Here is a 20,634-nt window from a genome sequence, read left to right on the forward strand (position 1 = left end):
TCGTCCAGACAGGGCAATCTGAGAAGGGGTAAGATTTTGGTTTTCAATGGTATGCTGGGAAATCATCTGGACAGTAAATTGACAGCTCAGCTAGCCCCCTCTGCTATTACATCTCATCTTGGCAATGGAGAAGAGATTAAGCTGCGGGTCATTTCTGAAGAAGCAAGAGCAGCCTATGGGATTTCACAGGGAGGACTGGCTGGTGCAAGATCTTGCAAAACAGCACCTTCCTGTCTGCTTTTTCCCAGGGGCTGAAGAAGAAACACAGTGGCTCAACAGCTCTACAGTGATATATCAATCTATCTATCTATCAATTCTGCCTGCAAGAGACATTTGCTCATGTTTACACTTTGGTCATGCCCGCCTTTGCCCTCAGCATACTGCCTTCACTTCTACCAGCTCTTTGGTGATAAACATGCATTTATGTCACCTGCAAAGGAGAAGTAGCTATATTCACATCATAGGGATGCTGGAGACAAGAAATGGCTGATGTTTATAAAGCTCTACAAAGAGATAAAAATACCAGCAATTTATTATTATCATAATTTACATTACCAGTGTATTGGACAAACATATTTTCTGCTTATTTTTAAGCTATCTCTTATTAACCCCACGCAGTAGAGCTAATTACTATTCATTTGTGGTTTGCCAAAGGCCCGTATCAGAGGCTTAGCCACGTTTATTCCATTAAAAACACTTCCTTATAAAGGCTATACAAAATTGAAGGTCACTTCTCATTTCTGTTTGTCTTATGAATTCAGACGCTCTTTCTTCCCCCAACAATGCATAACACACAAGTTAAACTAGCCATGTAAGCTTTTAATGATATTCATAAATTCACAATTAAATCTTTTTTATTCCTTAGTCTATTTGCTTTAATTAGCACCAACCATACTGATCTTGGTTTTGGTCAGATAACTAACCCTTCTAGGAGCTTATGAAACAAATTTCTTTGCAGCTCTAATAATTACCATAATCCCACTCTAACCAAGCAGTTGTGTTCTCATTAGAAGCAAAATTTATCCTAATTATTGGAGAAGTCCAAATTAAGAAATAGCTATGATTAAAATTAATCAAGGCATGGATAAATCATAGGTTGCTTTATTTGCTTATTGTTCTGGATCAGTATGTTGAAGTATTCAAATACATATATATTTAAAGTATAGACTCATATTTGCACTTTAGTGGAATTAAGCAATTCTAGCAAAGATCACAGTGGTATCATAGAAGGTTCCACAGGCAAAAATTTGCATCAAGCAGCTCCTGACCTATTTGTAATTGAAAGGAGCACAGAAATTGACTGAATTTTTGTTAGCATGATAAATGGAACACTTTGAAATTTAATGACTTGCCTAAGACATGTTATGACAGTCCAGGGACTCTGATCTTCCAGATTCCAGATTAATTCATAGAATATCTCACGGTGAATGAATCTTATTAAAATAAATAAATGAATGAGCCAAATAAATTTTTCTTCCTTCAGTCAAGCGAGAAAACACATACGTTAGCCATCTAAGTGAGCGATAAGGAAAGCCTGCACAAAAGCATTCACTATCCTTAGATGAAACATCTCCAAAAATGTATGTGCACCTTTTGAATTCAAAGGACAAGCCACATAGATATGAAAAGGCAAAATTTGGCCCTTTGATAGGAATGAGGAAGAAATAACAATGACAAAATTACTTGAGTGAGAAGGCTGAAGGGATTCTACACGTTTCTACACTTGACTGGAAAGAAAGCTGGTACTTTCAATAAGCACCACTCAAATTTTTTTATAGTCAGCACAACGCATCCTGACTACACCACTCTGTATTCCTCCCAAATAAAGAGTATTAAAACAAAAAAAAAAATCTGAGAGGAAGAAAAATCCACCATCACAAAAACAAAACAAACAAACAAAAAAAAACCCACAAAAACAACACACCAGAGGGCACATCCCCACCATTAAGATACTCAATTTGCATAATTTTGAGGCAACTCAATAACACTGTAACAAGAAACGATACAGAAATGAAAAACATCTCTTCCAATGTAGCATTTGCTTAAAATTGTTGCCAATTCCCATCTTTTCAGTATGTTTTCGTATTTCAGGAGAGCGGCTATTTCATGTAAAATCAACAACATGGAATATTAACAGTGATGATTTTATAAGGTTGGCATGCACATACAGTGAAATTCATGGTATTATCACAACAATCTACTTTTGCCCTGATAATGTCTTCCCACTAAATTCAGTAGATTCAGACCAATGACAAGAGCACAGCTTTTTGCCTTACTCTGTGGAACAGCGGATTTGAAATTCCTTGCCAAAGTACATTTTGGATATAAGAAATGGATGCAAGGGAATTCCAAACAAGTGTTTGGAAGGGAAAGGTAAGACAAAGCCACAAAAAATACTACACTGACAAAGTATATCAACGTTAGGGATTTACCAAGGAGAAAACAGATGAAGATTAGACTGCATTAGAAAAGAAAGTACCCCAAAAGAAGCACATTCCGTTCCTGTTTTTCTCAGGATGTCCATTTGTGGCAATATTATGAGCTAGATCTCCTTAACTAAAGGGAGAAAAGAGAACTACTCAAACCAGAAGAATGATGAAATAGTAAGCCTCGAAACTTGCATTGCATCTTTCTTTTCTCTTGGTGTTCTGTACTACTTATAAAAATAAGCAGCAAAGAATTAATGCTTTCCAGATCTGTTTTAACTCAGTGCACGTTCTCTCCTCCTTACTGTACTTCCCAACTTCTCTCTCTTCATTCAGCTTTAGAAAACTGTACAACTTTAAAAAACAGTTGTGGCATACTTTATTTTTTAAAATTTTAAAGCCATCTGTATTATCTTCCTTAAATATATTATCTTAAGAGAAGTTAGAGTACAAAAAGAACAAGAGTAACATGAAAAAAGGATTTTTCTCTTCCGTGCTAGAAGTCATTTACTCTACCACACTTAATAGACATAAAATTACCTAAAGAAGAGCATTTTGGGTCATTTGAATGATCTGGCACAAAGATAGCTTTTTCTTATTTCTGAAATTTACATAACTTTAATGACAGAACTTTTAAAACATACACTTTCTACTGTTGGACAATTTGGTTCTATTCCTACGCTTGAATACCACCATGAGACCAACGTTTACAAGATCTGAAGTTGATGTAACTGCCCACAGGCACATCAGAACTATGGGAGGAGGCTGTTCAGAGCCTGATGCAAGCGCGAGGAAAAAAAGCCTATTATCCATGCTTAGATAAAAGGCATTTTTTCAGCATTTCGTTGCTTTGTTGTCAGAACACCTACATTTTTAATAGAGGTAAATGTGCTGACAGTTTGGCTTGGCATCAGCAGAAAGGCTTTTATATGAATAAATCTGAAAATTAAAAAAAAAAATAAAAAAGACAAATAAACCATCCTGTACAGACAGCTGTTCCATTTAGAATTCATCATTTTACAAAGCAAAAGCAGAAAAGCCATCTGCAAAAATCAAACAAACAAACAAACAAGGACAGGGTATTTTACTATATATACATACCCACAGTTAGCCTTTAACAGAGCACGGGGCTGCACGCTGCATGATTAACAGTGGGAGCAAACACTACTTAGGTCCCCCTAGATACTCAACGTCACGTGCCAGTTGGATTCCAAAAGGCACATCAAAAGCCCTCCATCAACCTACCAGCTGCCTTCTTTCTACACAGGGGCCTCATTCAGTGACAAACCCTTTCTGCAACATTACTGGGGAAGCTCTCCACTTCTTATCAAAGACAAAAGGTAAGTATCTCCAACTCCACCATCTTCCTATATCTACATATACAGGTCATCATAGATACAGTAAAGTATCTACAAAAGCTGTTCTAGTTTTGGTAATTAGCCCTTACAGCATTTGCTAAACACATTTCAAGGATCAGATTTTAGTTATCCTGTGCTGACACAGCATAATTGAGATTTGAAGTCAACACCATTCTCTTATTTCACATGAAAAAAAAAATAGCCAAACTTATCTGGAAAAGAACAGGACTAAGTTAACATACAGTATGTCTGCAATTCAGACGCAGGATACGAATGCAGCATATGTGTCTGAAGAACCTATTTTGCTCTGAAACATAGTATATCTACAGACTAGTGCACCATTCGTGGTCTCAAATCATTGTTTTCTGCAGATGGAGCTGCTTGCATGAAACAAAGTCAGGGAAAACGAAAATCTTTAAAATTTACTCAGGATAAGCAAAATTGATTCATTACATCGTCCAAATAAACTGAATATTAACTTTCTTTCATATTATAGACAAAGGACAGAAAATTGCCTCATCTTCAGAGGTAGCAACTAGCAGCGTGATTGCTTATTTTACAGAGAATTTCTTTGTATAAACATACTGTTTCATAATTACCACAGAAGGAAATCATTCGATAGTGCAAAGCTTATGTAGCAGACCAACAGCAGGGAATTCTTCCACATGGTTTTATTTCATTTACTTGTCAGTCAGACTTTAAGCAGCCAGAGAGAAGCTCTGTCACCAGCTTTATTATACAGACAGTTTAAACTTCAGATTAAACCAGAGAAGATGTGGGGATGTTTTGCAGAACTGCAGGGATTTAAAATCTGACACTCAGATTTTGGGCTGGCTCAAATTGATTTCATTTACTTAAATCATGGTTAGTTTTACTGAAAATCCCACTTTTCTATCCTAAACTTGTGTGCTCTTAAGTGGGTTTCCAAGACTCATACCCCCAAATGAGCAACCTTCAATGGTTTCATTCATTCATATGCTTGCATGTTTAATTGGTGACGTAGGAACATATACCAGGGAAAATACCCCAAGGGATTCCTCATTTGCACAGAACGCCATGTCCTTTTTTTTTTTTTTTTTTTTACCCTACTAAATCCTAGTTGTTTTTTTTTTTTTTTACCCTAGCATAGTTCGGATTAAGGAATTCCCCCCTTCCCTTTCTTTACCATTATTTTGCTTTGTTTTTAATAAAGAGGAAAAAGTAAAGTTTTCTGAAGAAAATTCAATGAAAAAGAGCAATTTTCCAACATAGTGAACTTGTAACACACATAACAAACTGTCAGCATTTAGAAAGTACCAAAATAAGCAGGAGAAGGGGAAATTCTTTAAAAACCCGTCCTCATTTCTATCATTAAAATAGAAACAGAAAGTATCTTCAGTGTTCTTATGTGCTATTTGTAAACATGTCCATTGGAGCCTACATTTGAAAGAGGCAAGACAGATAAAAAGAGAGGAGGAAGACAATCATCCAAAGAACTGACACAAGATCAGATGAACTCTAACCTGAATTATCTGACCCTGTAGCAATTCGGTGGAATAATTAAAATAAAATATCCAGGTATTCCAGCATCTGAAGGTGTGTTGTTTCAAGCACTCTACTGACAATGCTGTAGACTGGCAAAATTAAGATCTACCTCTTGATTTATCCAGAATAATAATTAAAAAAAAAAAAAAGGGGGGGGGGGGGGGGAAGAATGACATCCTTTTTTTATGTCATCAACTCATCTTGGTTTTGATCACCAGCCAAATTCAAGGAGTGGGATCTAAAAAGGTCTGACTCATTGCTAAAAAACCAAGTAGAGAAATGTTAAGAGAACCTTTTGGAAAGGGGAAAACAATAATCAGGTTGTGAAATAATTGTCATTTCTGCAGAAAAGACACTAAAACAGAAATAGTAGAGAGAATAAGAATGGATGATGATTTTTTTTTTTATTCCTTATGAGATGCACTGCAGATATTTATAAGGTAGTGAATGCTTTATCGAGTGCTTACTTTTTCAGTCCTACCCTGGGACTGTAGTAAATACAATTAAAACTCACTGGGCATAACTAAACAGGATTTTTTCTCACTTGCATGATCAATTAAAAAAATCATATAAAGTCAAGTTTTGGCTGTAGGGCATATATTAAATCTTAGAAGAGATCTGGGAAATGCAAAAAGAGTTTGTACTTCTATTGGATTTATTCTAACCTTCTTCACCTGCAATAGTAATTAATTTCCCAAAGGTCCATTTTGACAGTACAACACATGAAGAAACATTAAGTTCAGTACTACAAGAAGGAAAAAGTCAGAAATTATTATTATTTCTTACAAGTAAAAACTGATAATAAAATCTAATGGAATCTACAAACTAAGTAGGTAAAAAGCAGGATTTAAAAGGTCATCCCTATTTGGAAAGAAAAAAGAACACTTGAAACTAATTTATTTAGAAAATATTATGAGGAGCTTTCACAGATAAAACATGGACAAGGATAAAAGGGTAGGGAGTAAAGGACACTATTTTCTTCCACTTCTTTGTGCTCTATAACTAAAGTAGCACAGGGATGAAAACTCATGAATCAACTCAGTACGCCTCTCCCTAATGAAGTAAACTGTTAATGTCAATCCCATTGCAGTAATTATTATGTATACCACATGCTGCTTTCTCTGCTTATATTTGCTAGGAGAATTGAAATATGCAGATGAATCTTGGTTTAATAAGGATGGCAAGAGTAGTGTGTGTTTGTGTCTGCTTGTTGACGCTACAGTGATGAACATTGTCAGGATTTGTAAGGAGACGTCTGAGGTCGAGTTTGCATTCCTAATTGCAAATCCCTGGAATTCCCAGGATGCTCTGCAAGACACACCATCACCATCCACCATGGTGGATTTAGCACAAATGTTTTTCTTTTCTTTTCTTTTTTTTTTTTTTGTGCTTTGTTTTGTTGCTGTTGGGTATTTTGTTTGTTTGATTGTTGTTGTTGTTGTTTCCCTTAGGTTGTTTAAGGGAAGAGAAGCTCTCACCATTGTCCTTGACAAGTACTGTCAGTATTTGCTATAGTGAGGGCAGGATGCCAGCCAAGTAAAAATAGAACAACCTAGTGAAAGGTTCATCAACACTAACAGCAGCAATCAGATTAAGTACCTATAGCAGACAGCAATGCATGTATTTATGTATTCATATGGATCTGTGCCTAAAGAAAAGGAGGCTCTTACTACCTTAATAGTTCATTTATGAACGACAGGTTCAACCGATAAGTGCCTTTCTTAATTCCAAGATTATCAAGTCCCAGATACATAAGCAAATATGGTGTATAAAACTTAAAACAAAATAAAAATGGGTGTATTGTGCTTCTCCATTTTCCTTAGTCCTACCTATGTCCAGTTAAACTTTGCTACCAAAAAGTCAACAGTTTCAAGCTTTTTCAGCCCTAGCTGGGAGGGTAGAATCATGAGAAAAGTTCAGGCTCTTTAACAGAGATTTCTCTGTCAATGGACAACCCAAAGAACATGTCCATTGCGATGTGGGTTGAGAAGCTCAAAAGCATTAATATAACCAACTTCGTTGTTAAGGATGTGCTTATTTCTCTCTCAAAATCCTGATGGAAGCAAGATTCACCTAGCACCACCTTGAGGGGCAGACCAGACCAGTTTAATGAGAACTCATTGGAAATAATAGGAAATGAAACCAGTTTTTTCCTCACTACAGCTATCTGCTGCAAGCTATCACAATTGCAGTCAGGGCCTCTAAAGCAGGTTTCTTTAGAGAATTTAGAGGAGCTGGTATGGGAAAACATGCCAGATCTCACCTCTTTGAGAACTTCTGGAAACACAATTTTCTCCTCTGTGACTAGCACCGCAAAGTAGAGTTTGTCCCATTACATGCATTAAGAGTATGACATTAATGAACCCATGCCTTCAAGCTGCAGGCAACACCTCAGCCCTTGCTGCTGTACTCCAAGGGGTCCATCTGCTATACAAGCCTTGAGCAGCCCGAAGGGAGCATATGTGCCATATGATGAAAGGCTGGAAAACCACAGTGTTTCTGGACTGAGGTTTAATGATTTTCTGGCATGATTTTCCTAATATCCATGGCAACTCTTGAGCTGCAGTATCTCATGAACCCATATTCCTCTATTTATTAACTGAATGAGATGCCAGCTACTGTAAACAACCAACTTAGCTTCCAAACTGAAGCTAGTATTTCTAGTTCCAAAATCTGGCATTCCAGACAATTGCTGACAGGGAAATCCCAGAGCTTCTCAACAGTGTGGCCAAATTCTCAGCACCTGCATATTTGTTTTCCCACCCATTTCATTTATTTTTTAATTGAGAGGCTGCTTGAATTTCCCCTAGGCTATACCTTCCATTGTTTGCCATCCATACACAGACAGATCCATGCACCCACTGACCCACTGCCATGGAGAAAGAGAAAACACAGTGCAGAAATAATCATTACTTAACGAAATGCACAGTCAGATTCCAACATATTTTGAAATGAGCACAGCTATGACAAAACATCCTGCATTGAAAAACTGAGGTACAAAGAGTTGCCCACAAAGACGACAATGTTTTTAAAACAGTAAGGAGCTTCAGCTCCTCAGTCTTAAGATTATTACCTCTCTCCAGACTTCACTTTGGGTCAACAATGTTGATGAAGTGAGTTTAAGAGCACCTCACTGAGCACCTGGCCAGCTTCCACCAATCTGTGCCTTAAGGCTTCATGTATGACTTTTTGTTCTTTTCCTTTATATTTGACCTTTATAACATCTAATGACACCCATTTTGATGCTGTGTAAAACCTGACTTGTGAGAAGCAGCAAATAGCTTTTTATTATTCACGTCCTTCAAGCTATTTCTCTTTGCACAACTCTGCCTAGATCTCTTCTCTAGGCAGAATAGCCCCAGCCTATTTAGTCTCTCCTTGTAGAGAACAGTTTGTGACACACATAAGAGCAGAGGATCATTTTTATAAACAGCCATCTGACCTGAATGATAGACTTAAGAGTTGCACACATCATCAACTCCAAGTGACCCAAAGAAGATATACTTCCTGGAAAGGGTTGGTCAGGCCAAGGCTAAGGTCACTGAATGCATCCAACTAGATTTGTGATACAACTAACATAGAGGTTGTGAAGGGATCAACACACAGTTGTTAGCTTGATTTACAAAGGTGAAGATGCATAGTTGTCCAGTGTCTCAGTCCCTGCCTCCTCCTAACACCTCACAAACTTCTCACCTTCATTTTTGACCACATCTGTAAGAGGGACATATAAAGTCCAAGAAGGTACACAATCTCATGAAAATAGAGTCAAGTAGAAAGGAGTCAAGTTAGTGTTCATCACAGGAAAACTTACAGCCTAAGATGAATCCTCATTCTAAACATCATGGAATCCACTAAGAAGAGATGCTAAGAAAAAAGGAGAAACAAATTCTGCCATTCACAGAACATCATCCTGTAGCTACCAAGAAGAATAATGTATTGTTAGAAGCAAAAAGTGTTCTTGCTCATCCATTTCCTTACACTTTATGCATAACACATACCTGTCAAGTTAAAAAAAAAAAAAAAGAAAGAAAGAAAAGAAAACATACAAAAACTCTCACCAATACCTTACCTGAAGGCTATCTGCTCCCCTTCCACAGCACCTCCTTACAGCATCTGAGAGATGCATCCCAAATGAGCTCTCACAGGTATGCGATAAAATTCTGAGCTGAATTCCTGACATATTTCCTATCCTTTTTTTTTTTTTCTTTTTTTCTTTTTTCCCTTGAGCAGTATTATTGCCGTTCACATTTCAGACCCCCCTAAAGCAAGAACAAACCACAGCTGTTCTAGCTGAAGGAGAAACCTGAACAAATGCAATGGAATTGTGCAGACCTGGAAGGGAACTCTGGAGATCACTAAGTCCATGCCATACCCCAAGGCAGGATCATTTATAGCCATGTTTGCTGTTTCTCACAGATTCACCTAACCTGTTCTTAAAGCCTTCCAGTGCTGGAGACTTGGCAGTCTCCGCAGGCAGCCTATGCCATGGCTGCTCTCCATACATCTAGGCTGAGAAGGCTATCAGTCCTTCTGCACAGCAGCCTCCACAGGCCCATTATGATGCTTTCCTTCAGCAATCTCTTTTCTGGTTAAAGAACCACACTTAATCTTTCTTTGCAGAGGATGTTTTCTATTTCTATTTTGTTCAGGCTCTGAATAAGTCCACAAAAATAGAAATTTAGGAGCAAAAGTGCTAATAAACTGTAACAGATAAACATCAAGATTAAAGACCAAAGACAGAAAGCATCATTCTGTCCTCATTAGGCTTTCTCTTGGTCAAGCTTTTCCCTGGAAACTTTTAGGTTGGATCGATTACTTCAGAAGATGCCTTCTTTCTCAAAAAAACACAATGCCAAATCCCAAGAATGAGGGCTGTGTGGTCCCTGTAGCCATAAACTTAATCTATCTTATTCTAAACTGAAAATAAACCTGCAAAGCGAAGTTTTGTTTATTTGCTTGGGCCTGTACTAGGTGGCTTTTGGTAAGAGATGGTCAGTGTTGGACACATACTGCTCCAAAAGTATGCATAGATGCCCAAAGACACCTCTTACCCTCCCCAGAAATCTTTGAATTTAAGGAATTCATGGCACTTTCACTTCATGTTTCATCTCTGCCTTGTTACTTTCTGCCCTGTACCATGATGCAAGACACTGTATTTTCTCACTCATTAATTCAGTGTAAAGCAAACATACCCTGCTGCATATCTGCACTCCTAATCAAGCAGAAATTCTGAAGAGGCAACAACAAAGAGAGATAAAGCATAACATATCCACTTTCTTTTAAATATGAAGCAGACCTCTCTGGCTTAGCAGGATATTATCTCGTTTTCTCATTTTTTCTTTACCTGGGGATAAATGCATTGAAAGCTGCTATGACATCTAATGCTTCATAACAAGAGCAGTATAAGCACCACACTTTGCAACACCCTCCGAAAACAGAGCAATCTGCTTATTTGGAAAACCGCAGCAAATACACCTACTATAAACAAAACATTGCTAACTGGAATGCAGGCAAACAGAGGGAGTAGTGCCAAGAGGTTTACAGATGCACCAGTACAAGGAAAATTATTTCCTTTTACAGATTTTACTTTCCTGTTTCACAAGGTGTTGGGAACAAAGATCTTTGTCTTGAAGGAGGCAAAGGGAATATGACACTATTTTTAAGGGTTTGTGGAGCAGACGCAGCTTTGATATGAACAGATTGGGGATGCCTTTCCTTGCACAGGATGTGTCAACTAAGGGCAATGTGGAGGTACCAAACAAGAAAGACAGCAAATCAGAAACAACTTCAGATGTCAAAGGATGAAAATAAGTAATGTTGACACTGCAGCTAAGGGCTGGGAACATGCCGTCTCTTAATAGGAGATAGCAGATCATCAGAAAGATGATGAAAGGCCATATTGACTGCTGTGCTGAACTCCAGACTGTTCAGACAAGGTCTTAATGTCCCACCGAAAGCAGAGAAGTGAGTTCTCTGCATATTATCTGCTAATTCCAGCTCTCCCATATACCTCCTGGCCCGTTCAGCCAGGACCAGAGCAGCTACCCGGTGGTCTCATTCACAGGATGGCTGAGGCTGAAAGGCAATTCCAGAAGTCTCTGCCAAAGCAGGGTCAATGACAGCAGATTCACTTGTGTCTGCAAAAGCATTTTCACTAGGCACTGTCTACTCAGACACCAACGGAAAGAAAGCCAAACTCTGAATATTGCTATGAAAATCTCCATTTCTTCTGTGTACTCTTTGATAGCTGAGGTAGTGGCACAGCATTTATCTCCCAGAAGTACCTACTGAAGGATGGAAAAAACAAACAGAGGAAGACAGAAAGCATTCAAGCAAAGTTCACTTGAGCACACATATAGTTCAAATACTCGAGATGAAGTGATGAGATTTTAAGGTTTGGTCCCTCAAATCTCTTGATTTAGACTAATGGAGGCTCATTGCTTTATTCTGGGAATCCCAGTGTGTGCATAATAAGTTAACACAATTAGATACTTTCTCAAAAACATACTGCTGGCATCAGCAGTAGTCCCAGCTTGTCATCTTTCAAAATAAACCTGCTCATTTCCTTTTTAAGAGCCTGCACAAGTTGCAGTGAGATGTCTAAGTGCTGCTTTCAGAGCCCAGGTCTGAATGAGCTTGGCCTACAAGCCTGTAACAAATGAATTGCTTTCTAAATAGCAGCATATTCCTCAAAGAGCATTTTTTGCACAGATAACTAAGACAAATGTCCTATTTACATGTTAATTAAGAAACACAATTCCCACACGCGTTAAAATTACAAAAACATGTGCTTTATAGTGCACATAGCAATAAATCTTATAATTAAGAAAGAAGAGATTGTACTTCTTGTGGATAGTGCTTTGTGCTTTTACAGAATTTTAACACTCCTTATATAATAAGAATGAGCAGCCATGTATTGCACACTTGGAGTTAGACCCCAACTTTCCTAAAAGCCAAGGGCTGTTGTGATAAAGAACACTAGTTAAACTATAGTGGTTAGAAACGATGATGTGTGTCAGACTCTTCGCGCAACGATCTAATCTGAACGGAACTTGGAAACATATTCAAGCATATTAAAGCATATTGGCACAGGCTGCCCAGGGAAGTGGTGAAGTCATCCCCCCCCGGACGTGTTCAGGAACCACAGAGACGTGGTACTGAGGGACATGGTTTAGTGCGCATGGTGAGGATGGGTCGATGATTGGATTAGGCAATCTTAGTGGTCTTTTCCAACCTTAACAATTCAATGATTCTACTCTAGACTGGACAGCAATGCGGACTTCCAATGTGGCAGAATTCTGAATCCAAATCTAATCTTCTCCCAAATGTTTCATGTATAGTCTGTTGTAACTAATCGGGCCATAATACAGACTTGTATAGCCTAAAACATTTAAAAATGGTTAGTAAGAACACTTTTGTTTTCAGCCTTTTCCTGGATTAACTATCTAGGACTGAATTAGGATCAGTTGTGCTGACAAATAGCACAGAGGTTTTGTTTCTTTTCTGTATTTTCTTTTAATTCTGTATTTCTTTCCAACTACAGCTGCTATGACCACTCTGGACTTCAGTTCTGCACCAACAGTATTTCACTCTCTGAGTCTTTGAACAACTTTTCTAACTTCTTGAAATCAATTCTGTAACTTTAACCTCTCTCAGGATCCTATCCCAGATTACTGAAATGTTGCACTGATATACTGAATTCAGCTATAATAGAATCACTTTTGTCAACTGTGAATCTAACCCTCTTTTTTCTTTTTTAATTGACTTTCTCTTTTTCACCTAGATTATACAGTGGAGACATAAACTTAAGCCTATGCAGAGAATTGTACTGTAATACACCACTTTAATCTCACTAGATCATGTATAGCTTTTATTTATGCATGTAATATATTCCAGACAATCATTATGTAAAATAAAGACCCAGTTTTCTTATTATGTTTATACCTTTGTCTTAAATAGTTTTATGGCATGATCACAGACTTACGCTTGTCATGCTTAGGATACTGAAGATATGGGAGACACCTAGAGTAGCACCTCTGATTTACACTGCAGCCCAGACCTGGTGACAATGAAAGCATTGAGATGCCTCATAGCACCTCTGCCACATACCAGAAGAGTTTTGTTTTAACAGACACATTTAGAATCAAATGGCCCACTTAATCTTAAACAATGTGTTCTTCCAAGAAAAAAGCAAAATTATTTTCTCTTATTTCCTAGAGAGGTCTATATTTTTTATACCTTTTGTTAAATCAACTGCGTCTCATCAATTCAGTCCACCGTTCTAGGTACACCAAGTGAAATTCACAACTGCCTGAATTTTGTCATGGTTAAACTTACAGACTTGATGAGTAACATCAGTATTTTCTCCATACAGGTTAAACAACATGAACATACAGAGATGATTAGAAAGGTTTCACATAACAGAGGCTTTACCAATTTTTCTTCTAACTCTAACAATCTGATCCTTTCTACAGAGAGCAGTAACATAGATAAGCCTGAAGCTCCAGCTCTCGAAGCAATGTCTCAAAGACTGCCTTCAGAGCCTAAGCTCCCAACCTGTTTCCAGAACATCCTTACTACTTCCTTAATTAATTTGAAATGCAAAATTTTCAGCAGTTTAATTTTCACTTATTACAACTTAGTCAGATTCAAAAGTGAAGAAAATCAAAGCCTATTATCCAATAAACTAACTCCAGAGTACATATTTCCAGTAGAAATACTTAATGTTAAAAGTTCACAGGACACAAAGGAGAACTTACAAAATACACAAAAAACACTTATTTCCAGGCTGTCTTTGGTGAGAAAAGCTGGGCTTCCTCTCAGATTCCGACTTAGGAGGGATACGTATTAGTATGTTACAAATATGAAATGTCTCTTGAATGTAGGTACAGACATTTCATCATAATATTTTCCTACCGAACAGTCGATATGCCAGATGAGCTGTACCATATTGACTGTATGCTATAATGAGGTGTACCATCATTGTCAGTTGATTAAAGATTCAACATGAGCCAGCAATGTGAGGACGCAGCCCAGAAGGCCAATCACATCCTGGGTTGCATCAAGAGAAGTGCAACCAGCATGTCAAGAGAGGTGATTCTGCTCCTCTATTCTGCTCTTATGACACCCACCTGGAGTACTATGTCTAGTTCCAGGGCCCCCAGCACAAGAAGGACATTGAAGTATTGGAGCAGGTCCAGAGGAGGGCCACAAAGGCGATCAGAGGGCTGGAGTGCCACCCCTACAAGGGCAGGTTGTGACTGTTGGGGCTTTTCAGTCTTGAGAAGAGAAGGCTCTGGGGGGAGCTTATAGCAGCTTTCCTGTACCTGAAGGGGGCCTACAGGAAACCTGGAAAGGGACTTTTTAGAAGGGCATGTTGCAACAGCACAAGGGGAAATGGATTTAAACTGAGAGTAGATTTAGACTAGATGTAAGGAAGAAACTATTTACTGTGAGAGTGGTGAGACACTGGATACCAGCTGCCCAGCTAGGTTGTGGATGCCCCTCCCTGGCAGCGTTCAAGGCCAGGCTGGATGGGGCTTTAAGCAACCTGGTCTACAGGGAGGTGTCCCTGCATATAGCAGGGGGATTGGAACTAGATGATCTTAACAGTCCCTTCCAACCTAAATCATTCTATGATTCTATGATATCTTCATTATAAATGTGCTATAATGGCTAACAAGAAAAACTGTAGATGTTCTGCATAAACAAAAACAGCTATTATATTAAGATGACATGTTCTGATGAATCAAATAATTTTTCCTTCTCTTTCATTTCTCTCTAAAACTTCAAAGCAATCAAATGCTGTTTATGCATAAAATTTAATCATTTTATCAGTCTGTATTTTGATTGGATTTGCATACTCTATTTCCTACAAGTCAATGTGAAGAGAGCCTCATGTAATTGAAACCATTTCCCCTCCAGTCCTTTCCATCTTTGCTGTGATATTTTATATTAGTAGCTCTATTATGCCTAATATCTGTAATGCTGGCAGATTAGAATTTTCACTTAATGCAATCTGTATTTATAAACCACTAGGATGAAAAAAAAGAACAAACAAAAGAAAGAGAAAACAATAATTACCTGTCTTTGATGTCACACAGATCAATGTGTAAATCACTAAAATTCCCCAGGGAGCCTTGCTGAACTAAAATGAGGTCCTTGGGCTGGTTATCAATAAAGATGAGCCTCATACAGCCTTGAAAAGCAGTAATAGGATTTAAACATTGGGAATCAGTGAAGTTGTCAGGGCACCCTGTGGGAAAAAAAGAGAAGAGGCAGAAAAGAATATTGGAATGTTCATCTTTTTCTGTTGGGATTTCCTAATGCAAGAGCTCAGAGGCTCATTATACTGAGTGTTTTTGTGCTACACAACTTTCTGTGCTATAAATCCTTGAGTAAGAAAAAAATACAAGAGGAGAAAAATAAAGGCAAGAGATCTGCCACTGGAGATACCAGAGTATCAGGTTGTCAGGCATGTTAAGCAAAATCAAAATGTATTTTTTTTTTCCATCTTCTTTAACCTCCAGAGTTGATAGCAATTGTCTCCCATAAGAAAAGCTATGCAAATTATAACATTATTATGGGTTAAATTCTGCTGCTGAAACAAAGCACAAAGTAAAATCCTGGGGACAGCAAGCAAGAAAATCATTTATGTCTGAAACTTCTCAGTATTTGGCCACCTCTGAAATCCAATGCCTCCTATGCATTCTTGCTCAGTGCTGTACCCAGAGGATTCATTAAGATCAGAACCTCAGTGTGGTAAGCACAATGCAGAAGTGTAACAGAGCTAAAAAGAAAGTTGATAATGCTCCCTTTATCTACATCAATATTTACTCTCCAAAAAGCTGGAAGTAATTTTTTCCAAGATTGTTCTTTCTTGTTTTTAGAATCGAGGTAAACCTGCATTCATTTCCATGAGAGCACCGCACCTAAATACCTTTGTAGATTTGAGCCATATGTCAATTGCGTTCCACAGTTAAGGTCATTGAGACTGATCAGGACAGTGATACTTGTAGGAATTTTTATAGTAATGTTATTACTCTGGCCTTTTAACTAGAAAAACAAAAACAAAAAAAACACATGTGGCTAACACAGCCATGTAGCTTTTTAATGTTTTGCCAGCTAGGTGTAGCTACTCCTTGGCTAGTTCACCTTTACAGCTGTGTCAGGTTTTTTCCCCCTCTTTCTCTCTCCCTCCTCTCTTGACCAAGATCTTCAATCTTCTCACAGCACTGTATGCAACACAATAGGTGGTCAAAAATCAGTTATTACAGAATTTGCTCTTAGCTGCAGAATACACCTGGGACAGCATCTAAAAGTCTACATCATGAAAACCTGCCACATGTCCATCTGAAACAACCTACCTCCAAAATAGTAGCTGTTCCCTGAGTAGATTCTTGAGACAGTGGTTGCATGGCTAGCAGTGGCAGCATTGTTATCCAGTGTCAGGGTAATGCGATGTCTTCTGGCGTTGATGTTAAGTGAATGCCAAAGCCCATCATGGAGATTGGTGCCTGGAAAAAAACAAAGAAAAAGAAAAATATGAAGGGTGATAATGGAGACTCAAGATATAACTGTATTCTTCAAATCTTTGCTTCCAACTTGTGACTGTAAAAGTACAGCAGAATCCAACACAGCCAAAACTGGTAGTTTGAAAGAACTTTTTACTTCTGGAAGTAAATTACCACAGAAGATAAGGCCCAAGAAGGGGAAAGTTTTTGAGAACATGTAAGAAGATCATATTAATCCAACCTGCTAGTTATACTGCAGGCACTTAGCAGGCTGGCAGGGCTCTTTACATTTATGGTAGTACATTATTAATGTTTTTTGGGATTATGTCTACTTTGAGTATATTTGGAAATGCTTATAGCTCATTGGAGTATGCAGGGCAGATTTCTGTTGCATTTTTGGGAATAAGCACGTGACTAAGATTAGATTCAGTGAGATGGTCATACCCTGTCTCAGTCACTATGTGAAAGCTGACAACCTCGAATAGGTTTCAGTAGGATTTGTTCTTAAAATCTTTCCTTTAAACTTTTCAGCACTAAGTTAGCACACAGTCTTACTGAAAGATGTACCAAAGTCTCTTATATATTGGATTTTTACATGGATTTTCTGAGAGCTGGGATTATTGCTCTGTCCAGAAACCTGTGAAGGGATGTGGGAGACTATGGTACTGAGTAACCTTTCTCCCTGTTACAAACTCATGCACAGTGAGAAATAACCTCTCTCCATACTCTAAAAATCATTGCCATATCTCAGTGCTCTTGAAATAGCAACATAAAGCTAAAAAGAAACTCCACATCATCTACTAGAACAGCCAGGAAAACCAATGAGCAAAGTTATAAACTCACATACAGCAGTGAAGATCAAAAGTAACCTAATCACAGTTCCACACGTGCTATCATCAAACTGCAGTCACCGAGTCCAGGCTGAGGCAATTAGCACTTATTCCCCTCTCTAATTGGATATTTTTCGTTATTGTAGCTTTCAGAAGAAACAAACGAGCACTTAGTGACACAAAGAGGTGTGCAATCAGCTCAAAACAAAATAAAAAAATTGTGGGTGTTAAGTGTATGAAAAGCCATTTCATTGTGAATTTGGAAATGAGACAATTTCCAGAGTAATGGCTGCTAACAGACACAATTTTCATAGAATAAGACAGCAATTTCCCAGAGAAACGTGAATGAGTTTTCAGCTAGAAGAAGTCAATTTTGAAGTGAAATATGGTGGTTAAATTTGAAAAGATGTCACGACAACACAGGTTACATTTGGGTCAAAACCAGGTCCATTCTTGAGCAAGCACGAGTCTATTGTGAGCATCCAACATACGTAGGAGGTGGCGTTTACAATTTTCGCATATTTTCAATGTGTAAGTAGGCAGTTTAGGAGTGTTTTGGATGGCACCAAAGACTGGGATCAGGTTCATAATTTCAGAACTACATAAAAACAAATACAACCAAATATTGGCATTGTCTCTCAGCTTCGTCAACAATCTCATTAGGACCTGCAATAAAGGCTTGAAACTCAGTTTTCAACATTCAGTTGTAGCAAGCTGAGGTTGCAACAATCCACATGAATAAGGATAGATGCACGGCTGCCTCGTTTTCTTTTACAAAAGGGAACTAAACACACATAAAGAACAGCTCTGCTTTGACAGCTCTGTCAGATTTTCTCTTTACTTCTTTTAATAGACACACCTGCCCTCTTTAATTCTGCACTGGGAATATTTCAATACTGCATATTTTTAAACAGATGCTCTTTTAGAAAATACTGTTATTATTCTTCATACCTCTGAGTTCGATCAGCCTACTATCCATCCAAGTATTTAGCCTACGTGGTAATAAATTTCCAGGTCTCCCACTCAGTATGGGCGCATAGCAGTATGGGATGTGTACGGCCCTGGGACAGAATATTTCTGCTCAGGTCACCAGTATGGCATATACAAGTCACACTGAGATGGCAGCTGGCCACTCTGGTTGTACAGTCTGAAATTTTCTTGTTGTTTCTTGGAGCCAAAGCACAACTTCCTGTTTAATGTTTACAAGCAACTTCTCCTGAATTTTAAGCCAGAGATACAGCCACATTTTACCCACCTGCATCTCTCCAGCCACACAAAACAGCTTGCCAACCAGGTAAGGTGGACTGGGACGAGAGGAAACCTATGGTCAGTCTTCTCTGAGCGGAGCATAAAGGGTAGTATTCTCATGTAAAGTAACAGTTAGAGGAAGAAAATCAGCTCTGAAGCTGTGTTAACTTGTGCTGAAAGGCACTGCTGCTAAGCTATCTCCCAGCTGACTTCAGCACAATATGAGGACAAGAAGCATGAAGCTCTTCATGTGACCTGACTGAAGAAGATTTAGCATGACTTAGAAAACACAGTGACTAAGATAGCTGTCGAGTACAATTAGCCTGAAGATCTCAGGATGCCAACTTTCCATATTCAGATATATCTCAAACTACACAGAATGGTTCTACCACTGAAAAGTGAGAAACAATTTGTAAACAAAAAGGAATGTTCAGTACTTCCTTACTTTGCTATTCTTTCTTCCTGTGGAGTCAAGCCCTTGGTGTTTTAATAGGGAAAGGTGAGAGAAAACAAAAATAAAGTACCTTCACTGATTTCCACTGGGTCTTCTGCCACTTTCTGAATAAGAAGTGTCAATCTCCCACCGTGGAGGTAAACCAAAAGAGATCCTGAATTTTCAGACAATTCAGTGGACAGGAGTAAGCCATCTTTATTCCATGTTCGAAACTGAAAACTGACTGACAACCCATCAATTTGAGGAGTGCCAGGCAGTAACAAGTAGCTTCTACTGGAGCTGACAAACGTGATGGGAACAATTTGTGGTTCTGAGCAGGAAAAGGTCACATTCCCCTGCAAACAATAAAAAGCAAACACTATTAATATGACAACTTTTTTCAGTCTTAGAAAATCATATTTAAATAAATTCATTGGATTTCTAATGGTGCTAAAGGCTGAAATGGGTATTTTTATTCAGACAAAGTCCTGGATCTCATTAGAGTATGCATCTGTTTGTTCAAGGAAAACATACATGTAAGTTTGTACTCTCACCTCTAAAAGAAAATAAATACATACATACACAAAACAAAAATCTGAGTTCTTAGAAGGATTTAGACATGCTCTGAATGTTCTGTATCAAGTCCATGCCTGGGTGCAGAAGGGCATATTTGTGGCAAGTCAGTGCTAGCCCAGACAGGCCATCTCTATGTGGCTGTCTCTGCCACGTGTTTCCAAGAGCCTCTCATTTCAAATTTTTTAAGTCCAAATTTAGTTATATATCATTTGGATCTATGCTGAACTGCTACTAAAGCTCTAGCAAATTTTCCTGGACCTTCACATACCGTGGGATGTGATACAAAGGTCTTGCACTGGCTCTGTACTGATGGAATTACACAGCTACGAGTGAAGAAAGCTACAACTGAAAAAAGGAAGTATCTTCAAATGCACATGGATCTTCCAAAATGGACTAGATATATTCTAAATATAAGACAAAATATACCTATTAATAATAGTATTAACGTTTTTGCCCACTTACACTGATACCATAAAACCTTAAATTCAAGTCTCCCACGTTTACTTGAATTGTAAGGGGCTAAACATGAAGCAAATTTCCTAGCTATATTCCAAGTATTCAATACATAACCTGCAGTAAACTGGTAATGTTTTCATTCACCCAGTGTGGCACAGCCTATAAAGGACATGACACAGCCTTATACTACTCCAAAATAACAGGAGTCCACTTAATAATAACGCAGTTAAAAATGATTATTAAAAAATAAATAAATTCAAAGTTCATAAG

General features: G+C 38.1%; 1 protein-coding gene across 6 annotated transcripts in view; it reads right to left on the reverse strand.

The window, feature by feature from the left end:
- Nucleotides 1-20,634, reverse strand: part of CNTNAP5 (contactin associated protein 5) — a 264,296-nt gene that overhangs the window by 108,573 nt on the left and 135,089 nt on the right. For all 6 annotated transcript variants that reach the window (XM_015289821.4, XM_046943625.1, NM_001048079.2 and 3 more), the window contains exons 8-10: nt 19,424-19,688; nt 16,675-16,824; nt 15,392-15,563 (exon numbers count right to left, since the gene is read on the reverse strand). In XM_015289821.4, coding sequence (XP_015145307.1) covers nt 15,392-15,563; nt 16,675-16,824; nt 19,424-19,688 — 587 coding nt within the window. The remainder of the gene's footprint in view (nt 1-15,391; nt 15,564-16,674; nt 16,825-19,423; nt 19,689-20,634) is intronic.

This window comes from Gallus gallus, chromosome 7 (assembly GCF_016699485.2).
Source record: "Gallus gallus isolate bGalGal1 chromosome 7, bGalGal1.mat.broiler.GRCg7b, whole genome shotgun sequence".
In the NCBI taxonomy this organism is placed as follows: Eukaryota; Metazoa; Chordata; class Aves; order Galliformes; family Phasianidae; genus Gallus; species Gallus gallus.